Raw genomic sequence first — 24,972 nt, forward strand, 5'->3', positions numbered from 1 at the left:
ACCGTATGGCACTACTCTCAAGCCCCCCCGACGACATGCGCATTGAGTACATCATTTTGGCTCCTACGAGCAGCAGTATCAATTGCGGATAGACAGCTCCAGATGTCCAAAAGAGCCAAAATGTCTTCCGCTACGAACACTGTATAAGGTAAAAAATACAGAAAATAGTGTCTATTGGTTTATTTTGACATTCATGCAATAGTACATAGGAAGTGACATGAAAGTGGGCACGTCTGCGGACGTAGATAGACCCTTTTTGGGATTGCTCAAACGCGAGGGTTGATGTCTTGTGCTAGCGAGTGTTAGCCTGTATGACCACCAGTCCTCGGGCCTGACAACGGTAGCCTTTGAGGGTCTAACATCGTTTATTAAATTGCGCAATTGTAAAGGTTGACCTTTCATAAGATTTAGTGAGTTCTCGATTATTATCATTTTGACTGATACCCTGTATATATTACATAGTCAAAGTAGCTCATCCCTAAGTTCTACTACAGGATTAATAAAGCACATAACGTGCATAACATTATATATTGTACATAACACAAGTACAGTAGTATTGATTGTATGATTGAAACTTTTATTAGTAAGCTGCACAGTACAGTACATATTCCATACAATTGACCACTAAATGGTAACACCCGAATACGTTTTTCAACTGGTTTAAGTCGGGGTCCACGTAAATCAATTCATGGTACACCCATTTGCAATCTTAATTGGGTTTGTGAAGGAGCTCTTAACTCCAAACACTTGTATCTCAAATCAATGTCTCCCTTTGAAATAAATTAAATCAAAATTGGTGTTAGGCCTCCCCCCAAAAACAACACAATTTTAACATGTAAAATGCCTTTAAAAACAAATAACTTATAGATAAGAAATATTGTATTAAAACAATACAATAGAATGCACCACAAATAACTACATTAGTTTTATAGAGTAATGTAATAATAATGTACAGTCAGACTACTTCTAGACCTCCACCCCAGATCACACCTCACTCCTACCCACTTCTCCAAAGTGGGCTGGCTCAGGGTGGAGGACAGAGTAAAACAACTTGCACTGAGCCTAGTCTATAAAATCCGCTACACCTCCCTGATACCAAAGTACATGTCAAACTACTTCCTTAACGTAAATGACCGCCATAACCACAACATCAGGGGGAGCTCCACTAACCACGTTAAACCCAGATTCCGATCTAACAAAGGTCTTAACTTATTCTCTTTCTATGCCACATCAATATGGAATGCACTCCCAACAGGTGTAAAAGAAAGGGCATCTCTATCCTCCTTCAAAACCGCACTAAAAGAACACCTCCAGGCACCCTCCCTTCCACATCCCACCTCCCCGGATTGTAAATAATCAAATGTAAATAATCAAATGTAGATACTTATTCTTATGCTTTCTGATCTCTCTCTCTCTATGTCCACAACTTGCTGTACATATCCTACCATGTCAGTCCTACACTGTTCCAATGTCCATTTCTCTGATGATGCAATTGTTGATGATTGAAGTGTTGATATCAACGAACCCCCCGCCCCCCCTCCACATCCCACACCCCGGATTGTAAATAATGTAAATAATTCAATGTACATACTCTGATGATTATCTTGTGTGATGACTGTATTATGATGATAGTATATATCTGGACCATGAATCAATTTAAGTGGACCCCGACTTAAACAAGTTGAAAAACGTATTCGGGTGTTACCATTTAGTGGTCAATTGTACAGAATATGTACTGTACTGTGTAATCTACTAATAAAAGTTTCAATCAATCAATCAAAAGCATGTACCTTGGAAAGTGGCTGGCATCTATCTCCTTTCAGTTGCTTCTCCGTCTAACAAACCATCAGCAGCTTTTTCATATCTTCATGGATTAATGTTCCTCGTTTAGATATTGTTTTACCTTTCTTGGCTGGCATTAGAATCATGCTGCCCATTTTGGATGATTTCTTGTTTTAATTCAATGGTTATCATCTGCTTCTTCTTGTCAGCACTGTCCTTCATACTCACTTTCTCTGTTCCAGTGGTTTGGAAAACAAAGTTATGTCTATCTATAAGCTAATGTTAGCGAATAAAACCAGATGTTTTGGACAGATTTTACGAGGTTTACTGTGACATTTGCTACGACAGCTAATGGCGGTGATGCTTGTAACGCAAGTATTACAATTTGCTAAGAGGCAGCTCATAACTCAACTCACTCTAAAGTTGAGGTACCACTGCACATATCTCGTACATACATATTTGTCTAGTTAAGGAGCCATAAACATGTCTAAGTATATTTACTCAATGCATAGTCCAATGTTTAAAAGATAGCCTATTTCTGTTTATCCAGAGTCATGTCAGAACTCATCAAAAATATCACGTTATGTATTTTCCCTCATGAATTACACATAATAAATTACATTTTGTGGATCCATGCAAGGTGATAGATACAGTTGTTTAACAGTTATTTCATCATTTTATTACTTTTATTATTTTGTCTACCATCGGCGCAATAGCTATTCATGCGAGTACACTCTACATTTCAACAACCGTTGTTATAACAGTGTAAACAGTGTATTCTTAAGACAAGTCATAGAAATGAAACATGGTTCGTGTAGTAGTCCGTGTACAGCTTGTAGATTTTCTATTGCTGGGTTGCAATCACGTGACCTAGAAGCACTTCCAAGTTTTGGGTGGTGGTCTAGAGTCCAATTAGGCTATCAAATCATCATCAAATCAAATCAAACTTTCCTTATATAGCACTTTTCATGCAGAAAAATAGAAGAAGAGAAGAAACCATACACACACACAATTAACTGACATGTTAGTTTAAGTATAAATACGAGACAAAAATGTTGACAGACACATAATCCAATCATATTTAATTTTGTCTTGTTGATGGTGGGACGAGTTCGGAATATATCTAATCACAGCGCTCTAATATTGACATTGAAAGTGGAGTTGAGGTTAGTTATGAACGACAGCCAATCAGGTGGTTTTCCTTGCGAGATCAAGAAGTCAGCGCCAAAACCAAAATGTCTGGCTTTCACATGTTCCACATTCCACATGATATATGTGTACACCTGGGACAAATTGAAGAGAACACATTTCATTTTTATTCCTATGATGTCATCAGCCGGCGAGTCATCGATCGTGACATCTTCACAACTGTAAATCAAATATATTATTTGCTGCTATTGGTATTGCGTCAAAAACTGATTCCAAGCCAAAAAAGTATTCCCTCCGCCTCGTGAGAGCGCATACCACTTTTGGGCTTTGTCTGTCCACAACTGATTACAACTGTAAATGTAAGACAAACACTTATTTGTGGTTATCATAAGGATATGCTGATGATTTAAATCTTTACCTTGTCCGGTAAATGACAGACTTAGCCATTTTTCTATGGTATAAATGAGATTGTAAAAGACTGTTATTGATCCAATGTTGATGTGCTAAAACATCTTTCTTGTTTAGAAGCTACATAATAACTGCTCTTTGTTCACGCACATAATAACTAATAATCAAGTGTTAGGATCTATTTATTCAAGAGAGTTACATATTTGATAATGAAGAACATATTGTACTGTTTATGAGTTGAAGTACCCTTTATAACTATTAAGAGTTACATGTATGATAATGAAGTATATACTGTACTGTGTACGTGTTGAAGTACCCTTTATACTCATAAGAGAGTTACATATATGATAATAAAGTACATACTGTACTGTTTACGTGTTGAAGTACCATTTGAAAACCCCAAATCTACATGACCCTAAAGCTGACCAATAAACTGGATTTTAGTCATCTGGAGGCGTGTTTTAATGAAATTAAACAATGGATGTCCGCTAACTTTTTGCATCTTAACGCTAAGAAAACAGAAATGTTGATTATCGGTCCTGCTAAACACCGGCACTTATTTAATAATACCAGCTTAGCATTTGACAACAAAATAATTATACAAAGTGACTCGGTAAAAAATCTTCTACCCAACTTTCTCGTTTGAGTCACACATTAAGAGTGTTACTAAAATAGCCTTCTTTCATCTCCGTAATATCACTAAAATGTGTCGCATTTTGTCCACCACGAACACTGAGATTATCATTCATGCGTTTGCTATGTTTCGTCTCGATTACTGTAACGTATTATTTACGGGTCTCCCTATGTCTAGCATTAAAAATTACAGTTGGTACAAAACGCGGCTGCTAGACTTTTGACAAGAACAAGAAAGTTTGATCATATTAGGCCTATACTGGCTCACCTGCACTGGCTTCCTGTGCACTTAAGATGCAACTTTAAGGTTTTACTACTTACGTATAAAATACTAAACGGTCCAGCTCCATCTTATCTTGCTGATTGTATTGTACCGTATGTCCCGGCCAGAAATCTGCGTTCTAAGAACTCCGGCTTATTAGTGATTCCCACAGCCCAAAAAAAGTCTGCAGGCTATGAAGCGTTTTCTCTTTGGGCTCCAGTACTCTGGAATGCCCTACCGGTAACAGTTAGAGATGCTACCTCAGTAGAAGCATTTAAGTCCCATCTTAAAACTTAAAATTAATTTAGACAAATTTAAATAGACCCCTTTTTAGGCCAGCTGATCTGCCGTCTTTCTTTTCTGCTCTGCTGCCCCCTTCTCCTACGTGGAGAGGTTTTTAGGTGGCCACGGATCAGTTTCCACTCCTCCTTAAATCAATTGGGAACGTCTCTGCGTTGCTGACTTATCTACATACAAGAAGATCCCCTGCTGGCCTCACCATGAACTGGGCTCTCACGTTATTAACCGTATCCACTCAGCATCCATTGCACCAGGGTGAGACATTTGTAAATAAAGGCTATATAAGTAAGCTTTGATTGAAATGCACCAAAAAAAAGGGTGTATCCGATGTCCAAAACCTTGACAAGTCGTTCTCTTGACAAGAAAATACTATTTTATCTTTGAACACTGTGAGACGAGGTCACTGGAGCGAATGCGGGCTGGCGTGCTTTGCCGCTTGCAAAAAGGAGCTTATTTTCCGTGTTTGGATGCAGTTTACTGCATTGATAACATAAAATGTGGATTGTTACTGTAACTGCTTTAGTAAGATGGGGTAAAAGCTCAACACAAGGGAAAGACAGGCAGAAGGCAGACAGTAGGCAGAAAGTCTTTATAATTATTTTTATCTTTTATCTATTATTTATCTTTATTCTTTTCATCAAACATGTCAAGACACCTTCTCAAACAAAACACAGACTCTGTGAAAACAAGAACCGTGTATAAAGAGAGTAGGGACTACTAAACAACAGGCGCCATGTTTGCTACCAAGATGTGTGCGGTTGTGCCCAGGAAGCATGCATTCTGGTCCTTCTGACATTAGTTTTCCTGATTAAATAAACCAAAATAATATGTCTACATATAGTTCTAAACATACCCCAGCACATAAACTTACAATAAAACATGTTTTTTATTTCGTCACCGTCAACGTAAAATGTTGCAGCTGTCGATCTCACGATCCACTCTTCCCTCACACAGGTATTTGAACTCCTCCACTTGGGGCAATATCTCCTCCCCAACCCGGAGATGGCACTCCACCCTTTTCCGTAAGAGAACCATGGACTCCCATTCTCTTCACAATCTGCTGCGAACCGATCCAGTGAGAGCTGAAGATCGTGGCCATATGAAGATATAATCTTGCAGCCACCAAACTGGATCCCCTCAACGCCCTGACTGCGCATAGAAATTCTGTCCATAAAAGTTATGAACAGAATTGGTGACAAAGTGCAGCCCTGGCGGAGTCCAACACTCACTCGAAACAGGTCCTGACTAAGCTCTGACACCGATCATACAGGGAGCGGACCGCCACAATCAGACGGTCTGATACCCCATACTCTCTGAGCACTCTCAACAGGACTTCCCGAGGGACACAGTGAAATGCCTTCTCCAAGTCCTCAAGCACATGGAGACTGGTCGGGCAAACTCCCATGCACTCTCAAGGACCCGGCCGAGAGTATAGAGCTGGGCAGATGATCCCCAATGTCGGTTATAAGTCGACCATTTGTAATATTATTATAAAAATCATTGGTAAAAATACTATCAATAAGCGTGGCACAGTGTCCTGTGATTCTGCTTGGTTTTGTCATTTTAGAATTTAAACTGATGCTATACATCGTATCAATAAAGTCATCAACAGACTTTTGCTTATTAGGGTTCAATAGGTCAATAGTAAAGTCACCATATAAGAAAATTACTTTTTGACAGCTGTCCATACAATTTGCCTTGATCCAGTCTTCAAATGTTTCAATACTTGACTTAAGTGATCTATATTTACAACTGATGAATATGTTTTTGCTTTTTTCATGACATATTTCAATGGTTATACATTATAAGATATTATCTATAGCAAATGACATGTTTTTTTTTACCACTTTGTAGTTCAGGTTCTTCAATTTGTACACAGCTACCATCCACCCCCCTCCTCTGTTTTTGTTGGTTCTGTTGATGTAATTTAGTTCATATCCTTCCAGATCAATATATATTACTTTATTATCATCAACCCACGTAACTGTGACAGCGATCACTTTGAGGGGTTTGTTGAATTGTTCTACAAAGTGCTTCATGTTGTTGTACAAAACCCAAAACCAGTGAAGTTGGCACGTTGTGTAAATACAAACTGAATACAATGATTTGCCAATCCTTTTCAACTTATATTCAATTGAATAGACTGCAAAGACAAGATATTTCATGTTTGAACTGAGAAACTTAATTTTTTTTTTCAAATAATCAATAACTTAGAATTTAATGGCAGCAACACATTGCAAAAAAGTTGGCACAGGGGCATTTTCACCACTGTGTTACATGAGTCCACATTTCAAATAGTTTTTGGAAACTGTGGACGTCGTGTCCTCCGGACCAAAGAGGAAAAGAACCATCCGGATTGTTATAGGCGCAAAATTGAAAAGCCAGCATGTGTGATGGTATGGGGGTATATTAGTGCCCAAGGCATGGGTAACTTACACATCTGTGAAGGTGCCATTAATGCTTAAAGGTACATACAGGTTTTGGAGCAACATATGTTGCCATCCAAGCAACGTTACCACGGACGCCCCTGCTTATTTCAGCAAGACAATGCCAAGCCACGTGTTACATCAACGTGGCTTCATAGTAAAAGAGTGCGGGTACTAGACTGGCCTGCCTGTAGTCCAGACCTGTCTCCCATTGAAAATGTGTGGCGCATTATGAAGCCTAAAATACCACAACGGAGACCCCGGACTGTTGAACAACTTAAGCTGTACATCAAGCAAGAATGGGAAAGAATTCCACCTGAGAAACTTAAAAAATATGTCTCCTCAGTTCCCAAACGTTTACGGAGTGTTGTTAAAAGGAAAGGCCATGTAACACAGTGGTGGACATGCCCTTTCCCTACTACTTTGGCATGTGTTGCAGCCATGAAATTCTAAGTTAATTATTATTTGCAAAAAAAAAAAAAAAGTTTATGAGTCTAAAATTGGCCCTAGTGTGTGAATGTGATTGTGAATGTTGTCTGTCTATCTGTGTTGGCCCTGCGATGAGGTGGCGACATGTCCAGGGTGTACACCGCCTTCCGCCCGATTGTAGCTGAGATAGGCTCCAGCGCCCCCCGCGACCCCAAAAGGGAATAAGTGGTAGAAAATGGATGGATGGATGGAGTTTGAACATCAAATATCTTGTCTTTGTAGTGCATTCAATTGAATATGTGTTGAAAGGGATTTGCAAATCATTGTATTCCGTTTATATTTACATCTAACACAATTTCTCAACTCATATGGAAACAGGGTTTGTATATATATATATATATATATACACAATGTACGTGTTTTCTCTGAATGTATGGAATAAAATAATGTATTTTGCGTGAATCCATTTAGTTTTTAAATGCACTGGATATTTTCATTCTCCAACACACCATTGTATTCATCCATCCATCCATGTTTCTACTGCTTGTCCCTTTTGGGGCAACGGGGGGCTGCTGGAGCCTATCCCAGCTGCATTCGGGGCGTTACCATGTATTTGATATTCCAAAGACAAGTCTACAGATCACATGACCATACAGTTACTCTGCGGGGAAGACCCTGCACTGTACTCTTAATTGTCAGCCTCCACAAGGTGGCAGTAAAAGCTTGACTGCGCGTGCGTAATTGTGACCGTGCGTGGGAGTTCCTTCTCTCTCGCAATTCCGGGGTGTTGCCAAGCAGCCAGCTGCACATCCTTGCATGCGGAGGCGTCTTTTAGTCTTATTATAACCTCCCATGTACCACCACTCTGTTCCGAGCATGCCGCCTCCAGAGCCCCCAAAGTCCCCGCAGCAGCGCAGGCTTCCCCCAGCCGAGTACACGGGGGACGCTTTGGTGGAGCGATGCGTGTTATCGACGCCTTGTCCCCATTGATGAAATGACGAACATGTGTGCACGTTGTGACGTGGCTCCTGCAATAAAAGACCACGTGACCCTCGCAACGTGTGAGTGGGCTGCACCCTCCACTCCCCCTAATGTGTCCCCCCCCCCTCCCTATTCTTTTTACAATCCTCACTTGAGGCAATACCCTATTTTCCGGAGGAGGGAGCGGTGGTCTTGTCGTGCGCGGGCGGCGTGTACGCGCACTACTCCTAGCGGTGGTTGGCTGCTACTGAATTAAAAAAAACAAAAAAAAACCAGAGTCACCAACCGAGCGTAGAGAGAGAGAGAGAGAGAGAGAGAGAGAGAGAGAGAGAGAGAGAGAGAGAGAGAGAGAGATGGGCATCTTGTTGGGATGAAACACGGAGCAGTGTGACGATGACGGCGAAAGGCAGACATAAAGGTAAAAAAAAACATGCTCCTTTTTGCGTGTGCGTGCGTGTGTGTGTGTGTGTGTGTGTGTGTGTGTGTGTGTGTGTGTGTGTGTGTGTGTGTGTGTGTGTGTGTGTGCTGACAGCGGTGCTGATGCTGCGGTGATGGGAGGAGGGGTGCGGGGGGTTCAAGGATGCTGCCACGAGAAGGGGGGGATTTTTTTTATTTTTTGGTTTTGGTTTTGGTTTTGACGCTTTATCGTGCCTTTCACTTCCGATGTTGACGTTTACACGACGCATGTGCGCGCTTTTCATTGGGGACCTCTAGATGTGGACCACGGCTGCGGCTGCTAATCGATCGGGGTTTTTTTTAAAGTGAAAACTTTGGCGTCACATTTGGCTTGATGGCCGCCCACTTTTGTAGGTCCTCAAAGGCCTCGTCCATGTTGAAGACTCCTCCTTGGCTTCCCCCCCACCTCCACTGACGGTCAAATGAGAGACAAAATGGAGTGAGGGGATGCATGCATGCAGGGCTGCCATGATGGCGATGGTGATTCGTGCCGCGCTAATGATGTTATTGCATCATTGGATTGATGGAACATTTCATGGCCAGGCATGTAGGAGGGGTGGGCTTTGCACACTTTGTCCTCTTTTATGTGGCCACAACATGACAACCCCCCCGCGCCCCTCCTCACGTCACGTCTCTCTCTCTCTCTCTCTCTCTCTCTCTCTCTCTCTCTCTCTCTCCCTGGTAATAATGTCACAAGGTCTCTCTGCCGGAAGAAGCCGAGGTGACAGCTGGACGCGTCGCTCGGGCATGCCCCGGTATTCCGTGCGTGAGTCGTGCTCACATGGAAGTTGGGGTGTGGGGTGCATGTTTTGCACGTCTAGCTATGTAGTGGGTGTGCAAGCACAAAACTACACTGTGCACTATAGATCAGTGGTCCCCAACCTTTTTTTGTGGCTGTGTATCAGTGGTTCTTAACCTGGTTGGAGGTCCCGAACCCCACCACTTTCATGTGTGCATTCATCGAACCCTTCTTTAGTGAACAATAAAATGTTGGGGTTTTTTCAAATTCAAGACAAAGTTATATGTTTTTGGTAACACTTTAGTATGGGGAACATATTGTAAGTCAGTGATTTTCAACCTTTTTTGAGCCAAGGCACATTTTTTGTGTTGACAAAATCCGGAGGCACACCACCAGCAGAAATCATTAAACAACGAAACTCAGTTGACAGAAAAAAGTCATTGTCGCAATTGTTGGATATGACTTTAAAGCATAACCAAGCATGCATCAATATAGCTCTTGTCTCAAAGTAGGTGTACTGCAACCACCTGTCACATCACGCCCTGACTTATTTGGAGTTTTTTGCTGTTTTCCTGTGTGTAGTGTTTTAGTTCTTGTCTTGCGCTCCAATTTTGGTGGCTTTTTCTCTATTTTTGGTATTTTCCTGTAGCAGTTTCATGTCTTCCTTTGAGCGATATTTCCCGCATCTACTTTGTTTTAGCAATCAAGGATATTTCAGTTGTTTTTATCCCTCTTTGTGGGGACATTGTTGATTGTCATGTCATGTTCGGATGTACATTGCGGACGCCATCTTTGCTCCACCGTAAGTCTTTGCTGTCGTCCAGCATTCTGTTTTTGTTTAGTTTGTTGCAGGGGCGCCGAAAAGGAGGGGTAAAGGAGACGGATTCTAGGGGCCCATGATGGAGGGGGGCCCAGAGAGGCCCCTAATGATGATGAAATTATAATACAGAAAAAATAATGACACTGGCGGCGCCCCTGCTTTGTAGCCAGTTCCGTTTTAGTCTCGTTCTGCATAGCCTTCCCTAAGCTTCAATGCCTTTTCTTAGGGGCATTCACCTTTTGTTTATTTTTGGTTTAAGCATTAGAAACCTTTTTACCTGCACGCTGCCTCCCGCTGTTTCCGACATCTACAAAGCAATTAGCTACCTGCTGCCACCTACTGATATGAAAGAGTATTACAGGGTAACTCTGCCAAGCTCTAGACAGCACCGACACTCAGCAACAACACATCATTTGCAGACTATAATTGCTGGTTTGCAAAAAAATTTTTTTTACCCCAAATAGGTGACATTAGATAATCTCCCACGGCACACCAGACTGTATCTCACGGCCGTGGCACAGTGGTTGAAAATCACTATTCTAAGTAACAAAGACTTAATTTAGAGTTTTTTGGACACTAGGGGAACATATTCTAAGTAACAAAGACTTAATTTAGAGTTATTTGGTTAGGGTTAGGGTTAGAGGATTAAGGCCAGGGTTAGAGGGTTAGGGTTATAATAAGGCCATGCTGAATAAGGCATTAATAAGTACTTAATCATGATTAGTTAAGAGCCAATATGTTACTAATTTGCATGTTAATAAGCAACTAATTAATGGTGAATATGTTCCCCATACTAAAGTGTTACCATGTTTTTTTTACTGGTGCACAAAATGAACCGTGCATGAACATCACCTTGTTCAAAGAACAAAACCAACACAGTGCATAAACTCACAACAAATTACACACCTGCAAATCAGTCTGACTTCTGCTGTTGCCATATCCGTAATACTCTGATAGGGAGAAGTTTTTATTTACACGATGAGTCGGGTGTGTCTTGACCTCCGCCGAACCCCTGAGCCCAACTCACCGAACCCCTAGGGTTCGATCGAACCCAGGTTAAGAACCACTGATCTATATTGATGTATAATGTAGGAACCAGAAATATTAATAACAGAAAGAAACAACCTTTTTGTGTGAATGAGTGTGAATGAGGGAGGGAGGTTTTTTGGGTTGGTGCACTAATTGTAAATGTATCTTGTGTTTCTTATGTTGATTTAATAAAAATAAAAAAAACGAAGGTCCTGAGTTCAATCTCGGGCTCAGGGTCTTTCTGTGTGGAGTTTGCATGTTCTCCCCGTGACTGCGTGGGTTCCTTCCGGGTACTCCGGCTTCCTCCCACCTCCAAAGACAAGCACCTGGGGATAGTTTGATTGGCAACACTAAATTGGCCCTAGTGTGTGAATGTGAGTGTGAATGTTGTCTGTCTATCTGTGTTGGCCCTATGATGAGGTGGTGACTATAAGGCGCACCTATGCATCCATTAGATGGATCTGCACTAAAGGGAATGTCAACAACACAGTCAGATAGGTCAGTCAAACTTTATTAATAGATTACAAACCAGCGTTCTGACAACTCTGTTCACTCCCAAAATGAATAAACAGCTGTTTTATTATTTTTCCCGAGGTAAAGTCAGTGACGTGGTGTTTTGTTTATCTTTTAACAACAGCAAGGTATAACATGTAGTGCAACATTTATATCACATAGTGGAGGGCAACTTTTCCCTGATTCAATAAACACGTAAAAAACAGTGTTTACCGTAGTTGCGAGACCTAAACTTTATGAAAATTAAGTTTAGGTTTGTTGTGGCTCAATATTGGTCCATATGTAAGGCGCACCGGATTGTAAGGCGCACTGTCAGCTTTTGAGAAAATTGGAGGTTTTTAGGTGCGCCTTATAGTGCGGAAAATAAGGTAGTATGAATGTAAGAATAGTTTGAATGTTGGAATGGTTTGAATGTTGAAGAGCTGACGCTCAACTGAGATGCTAATGGAATGTAGGATGTATGTAGAAATGGTTGAAATGTTGAAATCGTTTAAACACTGAAATGGTTTGAATGTTGGAATGGTTTGAATGTTGAAGAGTTTGAATTTCCAGGAAAACCGTCATTTGGTTTGGAACTTGGGAAAGTGTTAGTTTGAATGTCCAGGAGGAGTGGAATTGGGAAAATGCAAAAAGAAAAAAAGGAATTATGGGAAATCTGGGAATATCTTTTAGAATTGTTGAAGTAGAGCACGTCATTCCTGAACAGGCTGAATATGTTGAAGTTGGAACGGTTTGAATCTGATGAAAAATGTGGGAATTGTGGAACTTTGAAGAATGTCCCATTGATTTCAATGGGAATTTCCCCCAAATTTGTGAATTTCTGGAAAAGCGGGATTTTTTTTTGAAAATGGTAAAAAAAAAAACTGGAATGGGCTGAATGAGTTGAAATGGTTGGTGTATTGAAATTTCTCAAATTGGTCGAGAAATGTTTAAGTAGTAACATGTTGAATTGAGAAATGGTATTACGGAATTCCGGGAAAACCGGAATTTTTCCAGTTCAAAAAACAATTTTGTTTTTTGTCCCGATTAAGAGGAATGTTTTGATGCAGCAACGGTTGAAAAATGTGGAAGGAGTGGTCGGCAAAAATAAGGGTGGAAATAGGGCTTTGGAAAAGCAGGAATTCTGGAAAATCCTGGAATTTTTTTTAACTTGGAAAAATGATAGTTTGAATTTCCAGAATGGTGGAATGTGTTGAAGGTTGAATAGTTTGAATTGGTTGAAAAATGTGGAAATTAATGTGTGTGTCCCCCCTCCCTATTCTTTTACAATCCTCACTTGAGGCAATACCCTATTTTCCGGAGGAGGGGGGGTGGTCTTGTCGTGCGCGGGCGGCGTGTACGTGCACTACTCCTAGCGGTGGTTGGCTGCTACCGCCCAAATGTAGCTGAGATAGGCTCCAGCACTCCCCGCGACCCTGAAAGGGACAAGCGGTAGTAAATGGATGGATGCCTGGGTCTGAATGAGTTGAAATGGTTGGTGTTGAAATTTTTCAAATCAGTCAAAAATTGTTGAAGTAGTAACATGTTGAATTGAGAAATGGTATTACGGAATTCCAGGAATTTGGGGAAAACCGGGAATTTTTCCAGTTCAAAAAACAACTTCCTTTTTTGTCCCGATTAAGAGGAATGTTTTGACGGAGGAACGGTTTAAATGCGTTGAAAAATGTGGAAGGAGTCGTCGCCAAAAATAAGGGTGGAAAAGCAGGAATTCTGGAAAATGCTGGAATTTTTTTGAACTTGGAAAAATGACAGTTGGAATTTCCAGAATGGTGGAATGTGTTGAAGGTGGAATGGTTTGAATTGGTTGAAAAATGTGGAAATTATGAAACTTTGAAAAATGGTCACTTCATTTTGAATGGGAAAAATGTCCCGGAAAACCTGGAATTCTGGGAAATCTGGGAGTTTTTGGACTTTGTCAAGGGAAAGTCGGCGATTCCTGAATAGGCTGAACAGTTTGAAGTTGGAACGGTGTGAAATCGGATGAAAAATGTGGCAGGTAGAGCGTGCCAAAATCTAGAGAAGAATAATAATAATAAGTTGAATAAATAGATGAATTTTGGTGTAGAAAACCATATGTGTGAATGCTTTGGAGCATTCACACAATTAGTTTCTCCCTGAGGCAGCACGGTGGATGGGCGGTGTTGCCTCACAGCCAAAAAGATTCTAGGTTCGGAATTGTGTGTGGAGTTAACATTTATCCTGTGTTTTGTGTGTGTGCTCTATCAGGCTTTTTTCCCTCCCACATGTTAGTCAGTGGGAAAAAAGGTCCATGGTAGGGGGCCGAAATAAGAAAAAAAGAATTGGCTGTAATAGCGATGAGGATATTAAAACCGTTGCATGTTGTACTTATGTGGAGCTAAGTAGAAGCACTGCGGCCCGAAGGGTTAAAAGGGATGAGAAAATAGTGCTCCAGGTTCATGGCTTTGTCACAACTATACACTTAAATGAGTACAGTGGAACCCCATTTTCTACCGCTTGTCCCTTTCGAGGCTGGAGCCTATCTCAGCTGCATTCGGGCGGAAGGCGGGGTACCTGGACAAGTCGCCACCTCATCACAGGGCTAACACAGATAGGCAGACAGCATTCACACTCACATTCACACACTAGGGCCAATTGAGTGTTGCCAATCAACCTGTGCCCAGGTGCATGTCTTTGGAGGTGGGAGGAAGCCGGAGTACCCAGAACAACCCACGCAGTCACGGGAAGTTTCCGAGCCCAGGATTGAACCCAGGACCTTCGTATTGTGAGGCACACGCACTAACCCCGGTACCACCGTGCTGCACGTAAATGGCAAGGCCTTGACCTTCGAACCCTCAGGCGGTACTACATCAAAAAGCAACATCAGTGGAACCAAGATTGATCAATTCCATTGGTTCTTGAACAGGGTTGGTAAACAGAAACGTTTGTATATTGAAGCAAATTCCTCCATAAGACCCAATGTAAATATGAATAATTGGTTCCAGCCTCTACAAAAGTATGTCTTTTTATAAAAGCTAAAGTGCTATACCAGGGACATTCATCGAAATAGTTTTGGGGGCCACATTTCCAGAAAGCTAAGAACCGGGGGCCAAACTTCTCCATTCAGTATTAGTCTTATTTTGTATATTCCAAAGAACCAGACACCAAAGGTAGTATCGGTAGTATACTAGCGTGATTAGGTCCATATTCCTATTTTCACAAAAAATGTTTTGGGTTGTTTTTGTTCATGTTTACAAACTCAGGGAATTATTCCTTTGACACAGGAGGACTTGAGGGCGAAAATGGTTTAAAGTATATATAGTAGTTTTTACTTTTGTTTAGTTACTGCGTGGGCAGCACGGTGGCACCGGTTTATGCGACGTCACGTGGGTTCACTTCCTGTTGCAGACATGTCTGTGTATGGACCTTCGTATTCATCACTACAGCGCACAGCCTGTAGGTTCAATGTACACAATACAATCTCAGTTGCATAGACAGCAAAGTGTTTATACACGTTTAGATTGGGCTATATTGTTTTTAACTAGGAATTATGTTATTGTCTCTAGTATTCATGTTAGCATTTAAGCTAGCTACTGTGCTAGACGCTCCCCCAGGAAATAAGCACTATCGCCGTGAGTTTATCAAAGTGCGGTAATCAATCACGATTTTACGCTAATTTCACTTCGAAACTGTAACACTAACTGTAGCATTATATTTGTAATGCAGAGGAACGTCACACAACTGGGCAGCATGGTGTAAGAGGGGTTACTGCGTCTGCCTCACAATACAAAGGTCCTGGGTTCGATCCTGGGCTCCGGATCTTTCTGTGTGGAGTTTGCATGTTCTCCCCGTGACTGCGTGGGTTCCCTCCGGGTACTCCGGCTTCCTCCCACCTCCAAAGACATGCACCTGGGGATAGGTTGATTGGCAACACTAAATTGGCCCTAGTGTGTGAATGTTGTCTGTCTATCTCTGTTGGCCAGGGTGTACATCGCCTTCCGCCCCAAACGCAGCTCCAGCAACCCCAGCAATTCCGAACGGAACAAGCGGTAGGAAAATGGATGGCTGGATGGATAGTTACTGTGTACTATTGACTTTCGTTTTTATCAAACAATTGTATGTAATCAAAAGAGAATAAGGAACCAGTTTAAATATTGTGTTGATAATGTTAAACTGTCAATAGCACTCAGCATATATATTAAGGCTGTGAATCTTTGGGTGTCCCACGATTCGATTCAATATCGATTCTTGGGGTCACGATTCGATTCAAAATCAATTTTTATTTTTTTTTAATTCAACACGATTCTCGATTCAAAAACGATTTTTTTCTCGATTCAAAACGATTCTCTATTCATTCAATACGTAGGATTTCAGCAGGATCTACCCCAGTCTGCTGACATGCAAGCAGAGTAAAAAGCTTTTATAATTGTAAAGGACAATGTTTTATCAACTGATTGCAATAATGTACATTTGTTTTAACTATTAAATGAACCAAAAATATGACTTATTTTATCTTTGTGAAAATATTGGACAGAGTGTGTTGTCAAGCTTATGAGATGCGATGCAAGTGTAAGCCACTGTGACACTATTGTTCATTTGTTTTTATTTGTATAAATGTCCAATGATAATGTCAGTGAGGGATTTTTAATCACTGCTATGTTGAAATTGTAACTAATTAGGGCCCGCATGGCCCATTGCATAAGGACTCCCAAAGGGAGTCCTTATGCAATGGGACATAAGGACTGTGGAAGTCTGGTTTCACCGGGTTCTTCTGACCACCAACCACGGACATGACAGCAGTGTTCAGGGTTTCGAACAAGGTTTTATTTTCAGTCTTTTTCGTGCTTTTCAGCAAATGTCTTTTTGTTCGTCTGTCTCGCTCTCGCTCGTGCTCCACCTCCTCTCTTCTTCCCGACTGCTGCTTTTAACAGAGCGACAGGTGATCAGACAAACACACTCAGCTGTGTCATCCACTCACCTGTTGCTAATCTCGAAGCCGGTCCCGACACGTCCGGCCTCGCTGCAGGTCCGCAGGCCACGCCCCTCACAAGGACCTATTGAATTTGTAAGGTTTTATTCTTTATTCTTTATTCTTCCGCCGCCACATTAAACTGTAATTTGACCCACTTAACATGCTTCAAAACGCACCATATTTGACCCACACATCAGGACCTGCGAAAATTGCCTTTTTAAAAAAAAAAACGAACCACAAAATTCAAAATTGCGCTCTAGCGCCCCCTAGGGAAAAAAAAAACTAGACTGCCTGTAACTCCCACTAGGAAGGTCGGAGAGACATGAAACAAAAACCTCTATGTAGGTCTGACTTACACCTAGTTTTCATAATTGTATATCCTCGTGCTAAAATCAACAGGAAGTTGGCAATTCCCCCTTCAAGACAAAAAAGTACTAAAAACAGTCACTTTTGCCTCTTTGAGCTGTAATTTGACCCCCTTAACATGCTTCGAAACTCACCAAACTGAACGCACACATCAGGACTGGCAAAAATTGTGATCTAATAAAAAAACCTAACCCCAAATTTAAAAATTGCGCTCTAGAGCAATTTTTGAATAAAACGGAGAAAAAACTGCTCCTCGGAAGAAGAAAATGACAAAACTGCCTGTAACTCCCACTGGGAAAGTCGGAGAGACATGAAACAAAAACCTCTATGTAGGTCTAACTTACACCTACATTTGATAAATTGACAACCCCCAGCGAAAATCAACAGGAAGTTTGCTATTCCCCCTTCAAAACAATTTTTGTGTAAAAACCGGTCACCTTCCTTCAAAAACTATCTCCTCTGAGCGCGTTTGTCGTTTCGGCTTCAAACTAACACAGGAGAGAGATTGAACCCTTGTGTATAAAACTATAGAACAGAGTTTTAATACCTGCTCCGGTTTTGATTTTATGACCCTTTAAAGACCCGCTGCACTGATGCTGCTGCGCTGCTGTTTTTTTAAGATGGCTGCTTAAAAGCAGGAAGCACCAGCGTGCCCACACAATGCAGACAAGGTAGGTACACTACACAAAAGTCTTGGGACAATTCGGACTAAAAGTAGACAAAAGTTTTGGGACACTTATGACTACCACTGGACAAAAGTATTGGGACACTTACACTTGACAAAAGTATTGGGACACTTCGGACTAAAAGTAGACAAAAGTATTGGGACACTTTTGACTACCACTGGACAAAAGTATTGGGACACTTAGGACGCAAACTGGACAAAAGTATTGGGACACTTGGGACTACAACTTGACAAAAGTATTGGGACACTTGTGACTACCACTGGACAAAAGTATTGGGACTCTTATGACGAAAACTGGACAAAAGTATTGGGACACTTACACTGGACAAAAGTATTGGGACACTTACACTGGACAAAAGTATTGGGACACTTAGGACTACAACTTGACAAAAGTATTGGGACACTTAGGACTACCACTGAACTAAAGTATTGGGACACTTCGGACTAAAAGTAGACACAAGTATTGGGACACTTAGGACTACCACTGGACAAAAGTTTTGGGACACTTACACTGGACAAAAGTATTGGGACACTTAGGACTACAACTTGACAAAAGTATTGGGACACTTAGGACTACCACTGGACAAAAGTATTGGGACACTTACACTGGATAAAAGTATTGGGACACGTACGCCTAAACTTGACAAAAGTATTGTGACACTTAGGACTACCCCTGGACAAAAGTATTGGGACACCTACACTGGACAAAAGTATTGGGACACTTAGGACTACAACTTGACAAAAGTATTGGGACACTTGGGACTAAAACTGGACAAAAGTATTGAGACACTTGGGACTACCACTTGACAAAAGTATTGGGACACTTACACTGGACAAAAGTATTGGGACACTTAGGACTAAAACTGGACAAAAGTTTCGGGACACTTACGACCAAAAATTGACTAAAGTATTGGGACACTTAGGACGAAAACTGGACAAAAGTATTGGGACACTTACACTTGACAAAAGTATTGGGACTCTTAGGACTACAACTTGACATAAGTATTGGGCCACTTGGTACTAAAACTGGACAAAAGTATTGGGACACATAGGACTACAACTTGACAAAAGTTTTGGGCCACTTGGGACTAAAACTTGACAAAAGTATTGGGACACTTCGCACTAAAAGTAGACTAAAATATTGGGACACTTAGGACTACCACTGGACACAAGTATTGGGACACTTACACTGGACAAAAGTATTTGGGCACTTGGGACTAAAACTTGACAAAAGTATTGGGACACTTAGGACTAGCACCTGCCAAATACGCGGGCCCGACCAATGCTGCTTGCAGCTTTAATATTGATACTGTTGTTGATAATATTCATTTTTGTTTCACTACTTTTGGTTTGTTCTGTGTCGTGTTTGTGTCTCCTCTCAATTGCTCTGTTTATTGCAGTTCTGAGTGTTGCTGGGTCGGGTTTGGTTTTGGAATTGGATTGCATTGTTATGGTATTGCTGTGTATTGTTTTGTTGGATTGATTAATAAAAAAATAAAAAATAAAAATTACAAAAAACAAAAAAAACAAAAAAACAACGATTTTTTAAAAATTAGAATCGATTCTGAATCGCACAACGTGAGAATCGCGATTCGAATTCGAATTGATTTTTTCCCACACCCCTAATAAATATGTTGGACTATACCATACTATACGATACCAAGCTAATATGTGATTAGCTTGGTATCGGACTATATCACATTGGTATCGGAATCGGCGGCATACAACTCTGATCAGATAATTCCTAGTAAATACAGTGATGAAAGTTGGAAAAGGAACCAAAATAAAGTAGCCGAAACTGTCCCTGTGTCAGTCTTGTGACTGACTGGCAGTCAGTACAGAATCTACCCCACCGGGATAGACTCCTAGCATCCGGCGTTGGAGTGATGGATGTTTGTTTATAAATACATATATGCTTTTACATCACGGCTCCCCCCGCGTTGTAAACATCCAGGCCACCAAAGCTCAGCTGCCTCCACACTAGTGCAATTGTGCAGCTTATACCCTCATGCATTAGTCGTAATAACACACACACACACACACACGCACACACACACACACAAACACACACACACACACAGACACACACAAACAGAGCGAACCACACTGCAATTCATCACACCTGGAGAGAATGATTTAATGTGTTTGGGCTGAAGGGGGACGATGGCATCAGTCACACAGACAGCACTGTGTCGCTCAGACTGTTGCCTACGTTATGGATTTTAGTGCTGTTTGTCAGATAGAAGTGCACGGAGATGGAGCCAAAGGACAAAGCATACCCGCAGGAATGGACAGAAAGTGTGGGGGCGAGGCGAGAGAGAGGGAGTGTGTGACAAGGCCACAGAGGACTCTTGCTGGAGCAGGAAAGCACAAGAGGGCCAAGGCCATGAAAATGATCTTACACCTTTCTAAAGCGCTTATGATGGAAACCCTCCACGAGTTTTCATAGCCGAATATTTTATTGATACTGCAGAGGACTGTACTATAGTTCAAACAAATAAATGCATTCTATATTATTGCATATTTATTGGCGACAATGTTTTCTTTGAAAAGCTCAGCATGAATTTAATTAGCATCTTTTAAGAATTTTCAGATTTAGATGTATGTTTAAGGTGTGGCGATCTCGTTCTGTGCGATGTGGAAGTGCAGTGTTGTGAGGTTGGTGGTTTTAGGTCATCCCCGGTTTTATTTTTCTGCCACTCAAATTTATGAATGGTCGGTCTGGTAAGAGAACTTCACTGGATTTTCCTGGAAAGCTTTTGAATTTTCTCACGGCACAACTTTAGGAAATTGCTGCTCAGTAATGGTTGTAGCTTTTTTCTGAAAATGGGGCCAGGTGTAAGAATTTAGAAACTGAAGGATAGAGATCTAACACTGTGAACATTTCCTGTCATGGTTATCATTATTATCACGGTATTGTTGAATTTGTTTGAAAAGTACTGTACTTGTACAACTCATTTTCTTTCCGATCCGATACCGAGTGCAATTTAGGGTGGTAAATGACTTAAATGAGTAGTAGATAGTAGTTTTTACTTTTGTGTAGTTACTGTGTACTATTGACTTTGTTTTGATCAAACAATTGTATATTATCAAAAGAGAATAAGGAACTAGTTTAAATATTGTGTTGATAATGTTAAACTGTCAATAGCACTCAGCATAAATACATTGGAAAATGTACAGTTAATACATGTGCTTAGCTTGGTATTGGTATCGGACTATATATAAACTATATAAACTAAAAAAGTTGTGTATTTCAAATAACAACATATCATAGCATAAAAAATGCAGGACGAGAGTTACTTATTTATTTCAATCTCTGTAGCATATTGAGGTAGTGGCATGGATAACAATATAGCCAAATTAATACAACAGAAGGGCAAAATCATACAAAGTACACAAAAATGGTGTTTCAAATCATTAAAAAAGGAACTACCGTATTTTTCGGACTATAAGTCGCAGTTTTTTTCATAGCTTGGCCGGGGGTGCGAATTATACTCAGGAGCGACTTATGTGTGAAATTATTAACACATTACCGTAAAATATCAAATATTATTATTTAGCTCATTCACATAAGAGACTAGACGTATAAGATTTCATGGGATTTAGCAATTAGGAGTGACAGATTGTTTGGTAAACGTATAGCATGTTCTATATGTTATAGTTATTTGAATGACTCTTACCATAATATGTTACGTTAACATACCAGTTGGTTATTTATGCCTCATATAACGTACACTTATTCAGCCTGTTATTCACTATTCTTTATTTATTTTAATTTGCCTTTCAAATATCTATTCTTGGTGTTGGGTTTTATCAAATAAATTTCCCCAAAAAATGCGACTTATACTCCAGTGCGACTTATATATGTTGTTTTCCTTCTTTATTATGCATTTTTGACAGGTGCGACTTATACTCCGGTGCGACTTATACTCCGAAAAATACGGTACGTAAAATAATAAAAGCGTTAAAACTATTCGAATAAAAAGTGATTGACAATTCAGTTACATGAACACATTAACGTAAAAAATACTGAACATGTATACACCACTCAACAAAAGCATCTGACACATTTCTTCATTCACAGGTTGAGTTACTTTTTTTACACTGTGTTCCTGTTAATGATACACATGATCTCAAATAACTGAAGTGTCAAAAGTATCGATATTTTAATTTAAGAATTCATATTACAGCATAACTATCTAGTATCGGCGGTATCAATATGTTAGTATCGATCCGCACATCACTAGTACTTATACACACAATGAAATCTTTTAACCAAGTTTTGGCTTACTTACTCAGATGTGATTATACAAGTTTCGATTGGTGTGACGTTTTTTTAATGCGGAAAGACGTTAATGCCGCTTGTTATTGTAGCATTTAAACTAGCTAGCCAGCCTTTAGCGTACAATCAATCAATCAATTCCTTTATTGTCATTGTCATAATAACACTTAAGTCATACATGAACAACGAGATTTTGTTTGAGCTTTGTCCAGCGGCATAGAAACTGCATTGATGTGCAGGTTGACAATAGTTTACATTTTAGCATTGTCAGGAAGATCGCGATAAGAGGGACGTGGAGGTGGGAACAGTCAGATGTCTGATGGGTGTTACGTTGATGTTGCAGCAAGGCAATGTCCAGAGCACAATTATTGAGGTGGTGAAGAGTGAGGTAATAAGATGGTCCGGGGCTGTTCATTTAGCAGTCTCACAGCCTGGGGATACAGACTGTGAGACATTCTGGTGGTCCTGGCGCGAATCGATCTATACCTCCTTCCAGAGGGTAGCAGGTTGAAGAGGCCATGTGCTGGGTGGTGTCTGTCCTTCAGGATGTTGTGTACTCGCTTAAGGCAGCAAGTTGTGTACATGGCACTCATCTCTGGGAGTATCGTCCATGTAATTTTCCCCGCCGCTTTAACCACTCGCTGGAGGGCCTGTTGGTTCGCTTTAGTGCAGCTAGCAAACCACACTAAAAATCCGTAAGTGAGGACACTGCTGATGGCACAGTTGTAAAAGTTGACGTACTTGCTTGCTTCTTCAGGAAATGAGCAGTATCACCCGTCCATTAGTTTATCAAAGCGCAGTTATCAATCACGCTTTTAAAATAGTTTTCATTTAAAGTAGAACTAAGTAACTTTTCAACCTGAAAAGTTTGAGTAAAATATGTTGGTTCCTACTGTGGAAAGATCAGTCATACTGAATCATTGTGGACAGTAGTTTCCGACGATTTACAACGCAATGCGCTGGTCCTCATAGGAAATGTGGTCTGCGTTGGTCCACTGGTGCTGCTAAAATCAACCAAAACTGACCGTTCTTAAGTGGGGCTTAATTTAAAATGGTAATACTAACCGTCAGCAGTTTTACTGCGGTCTATCATTAGTACTGTTTATTGTTACGTCCCTCATCTCCAAATATAACTCCATATATTCAAGGAGTAAGGCGGCAATGGTGGGAAAACATTTTTTTTCCTAGAGATGCAAATAAACTCCAAAGTAGTCAACACCACTTTCGCTAATACTGCCCATGCATTGTGTTTGGCATCAGTCAGGGATCCAAATGAATCTAAAAACGTCTTATAATATTGCTGATGGTATCATAAAATGTGGCCATTGCTTGATGAAACTAAACCCGAGCGAGCTTTATCAAATAATAGCATCGCTCAATTGTGCCATTTTATGATTGTAGCTTGAAAAATATGGGAGGCCATCTGTATTTTAGCCCTTTCTTATCAGTGTAAACAGAAAACGGAACGCAAACAAAGCGTCACATTAAAAATAGGTACAGTCTGTTGATGCAATGCCTGTAAGAGAGATAACAAAAAGTGGAAGAGTAGGCAATGAAACCGATGAGGGAGCACAGGATTGTACGAGTATGTGGGGAAAATAGTAGCAAGCTACGTCTCACTGTAATGCCCTCCAACAGACCTTTGTTACAGTGCACATTTTGGTTTGTAAGCACAACCGTAGCTAAAAGTGTGAGTCATAGCTGTGTTCCCTTTATATGTCCCACACAGTCATTGTAATGTGACTGCTGGCTGAGTAGCAGATGTTGTTAGTTACATCCTCACTGGATGCTTGATGGATAGTAATAGTAGTTTTTTTTTAATGAACAATTCAAAACGTTGCTCTCTTGATGCCTGTTGTGCTTTTTTTATTTTTTTATTACAAAACATTTACTATTACCAAATGTAACTATTTAGGAAATGTAGCAATGTAGATTGACAAAATTGCTCTAATCACTGGAATTCTATTTGCTGAACTACTTGTCGCTAGGCCTTCTATTGTTTGAAGGGAAAACTGCAGGCTTAAACAAGGACAATACTCTAAAAAAATATGATACATTTTCCACATGATTTTACCATTTAAATTACTGCTCAGCATTGTTTTAGTAGCATTGCATTGTTTAGCATACTGTATGCATGTGTGTGTTTACAAGGGATGCTCCCATCAGGGTTTTATGCTGCCGCATCCGATACGAATCACCCATGAATAAGATCAGCCGATACTAATACCGGGTACTCACCGATCACAGGTATCAACTGTAATTTTTCCCATGTACAAACCATGTTTCCATATGAGTTGGGAAATTGTGTTAGATGTAAATATAAACGGAATACAATGATTTGCAAATCCTTTTCAACCCATATTCAATTGAATGCACTACAAAGACAACATATTTGATGTTCAAACTCACAAACTTTTTTTTTTTTTTTTTGCAAATAATAATTAACTTCACAGATGTGTAAGTTACCCATGCCTTGGGCACTAATGCACCCCCATACCATCACAGATGCTGGCTTTTGAACTTTGCGTCGATCACAGTCTGGATGGTTCGCTTCCCCTTTGGTCCAGATGACACGAATATATTTCCAAAAACAATATGAAATGTGGACTCGTCAGACCACAGAACACTTTTCCACTTTGCACGAGTCCATCTTAGATGATCTCGGGCCCAGAGAAGCCGGCGGCGTTTCTGGATGTTGTTGATAAATGGCTTTCGCTTTGCATAGTAGAGCTTTAACTTGCACTTACAGATGTAGCGACAAACTGTATTTAGTGACAGTGGT

The 24,972-nt window shown here is 40.6% G+C and overlaps 1 protein-coding gene across 2 annotated transcripts in view; it reads left to right on the forward strand.

The window, feature by feature from the left end:
- Positions 1 to 8,531: 8,531 nt before the first annotated feature.
- Positions 8,532 to 24,972, forward strand: part of LOC133575429 (protein phosphatase 3 catalytic subunit alpha-like) — a 144,095-nt gene continuing 127,654 nt past the window's right edge. Inside the window, exon 1 of one of the 2 annotated variants that reach the window (XM_061928160.2) lies at positions 8,532 to 8,788. In XM_061928160.2, coding sequence (XP_061784144.1) covers positions 8,764 to 8,788 — 25 coding nt within the window. In that variant the 5' untranslated portion in view covers positions 8,532 to 8,763. The remainder of the gene's footprint in view (positions 8,789 to 24,972) is intronic. The other variant, XM_061928159.2, reaches the window with a different exon arrangement.

The sequence above is a fragment of the Nerophis lumbriciformis genome, linkage group LG35 (genome assembly GCF_033978685.3).
Source record: "Nerophis lumbriciformis linkage group LG35, RoL_Nlum_v2.1, whole genome shotgun sequence".
Classification (NCBI taxonomy): domain Eukaryota; kingdom Metazoa; phylum Chordata; class Actinopteri; order Syngnathiformes; family Syngnathidae; genus Nerophis; species Nerophis lumbriciformis.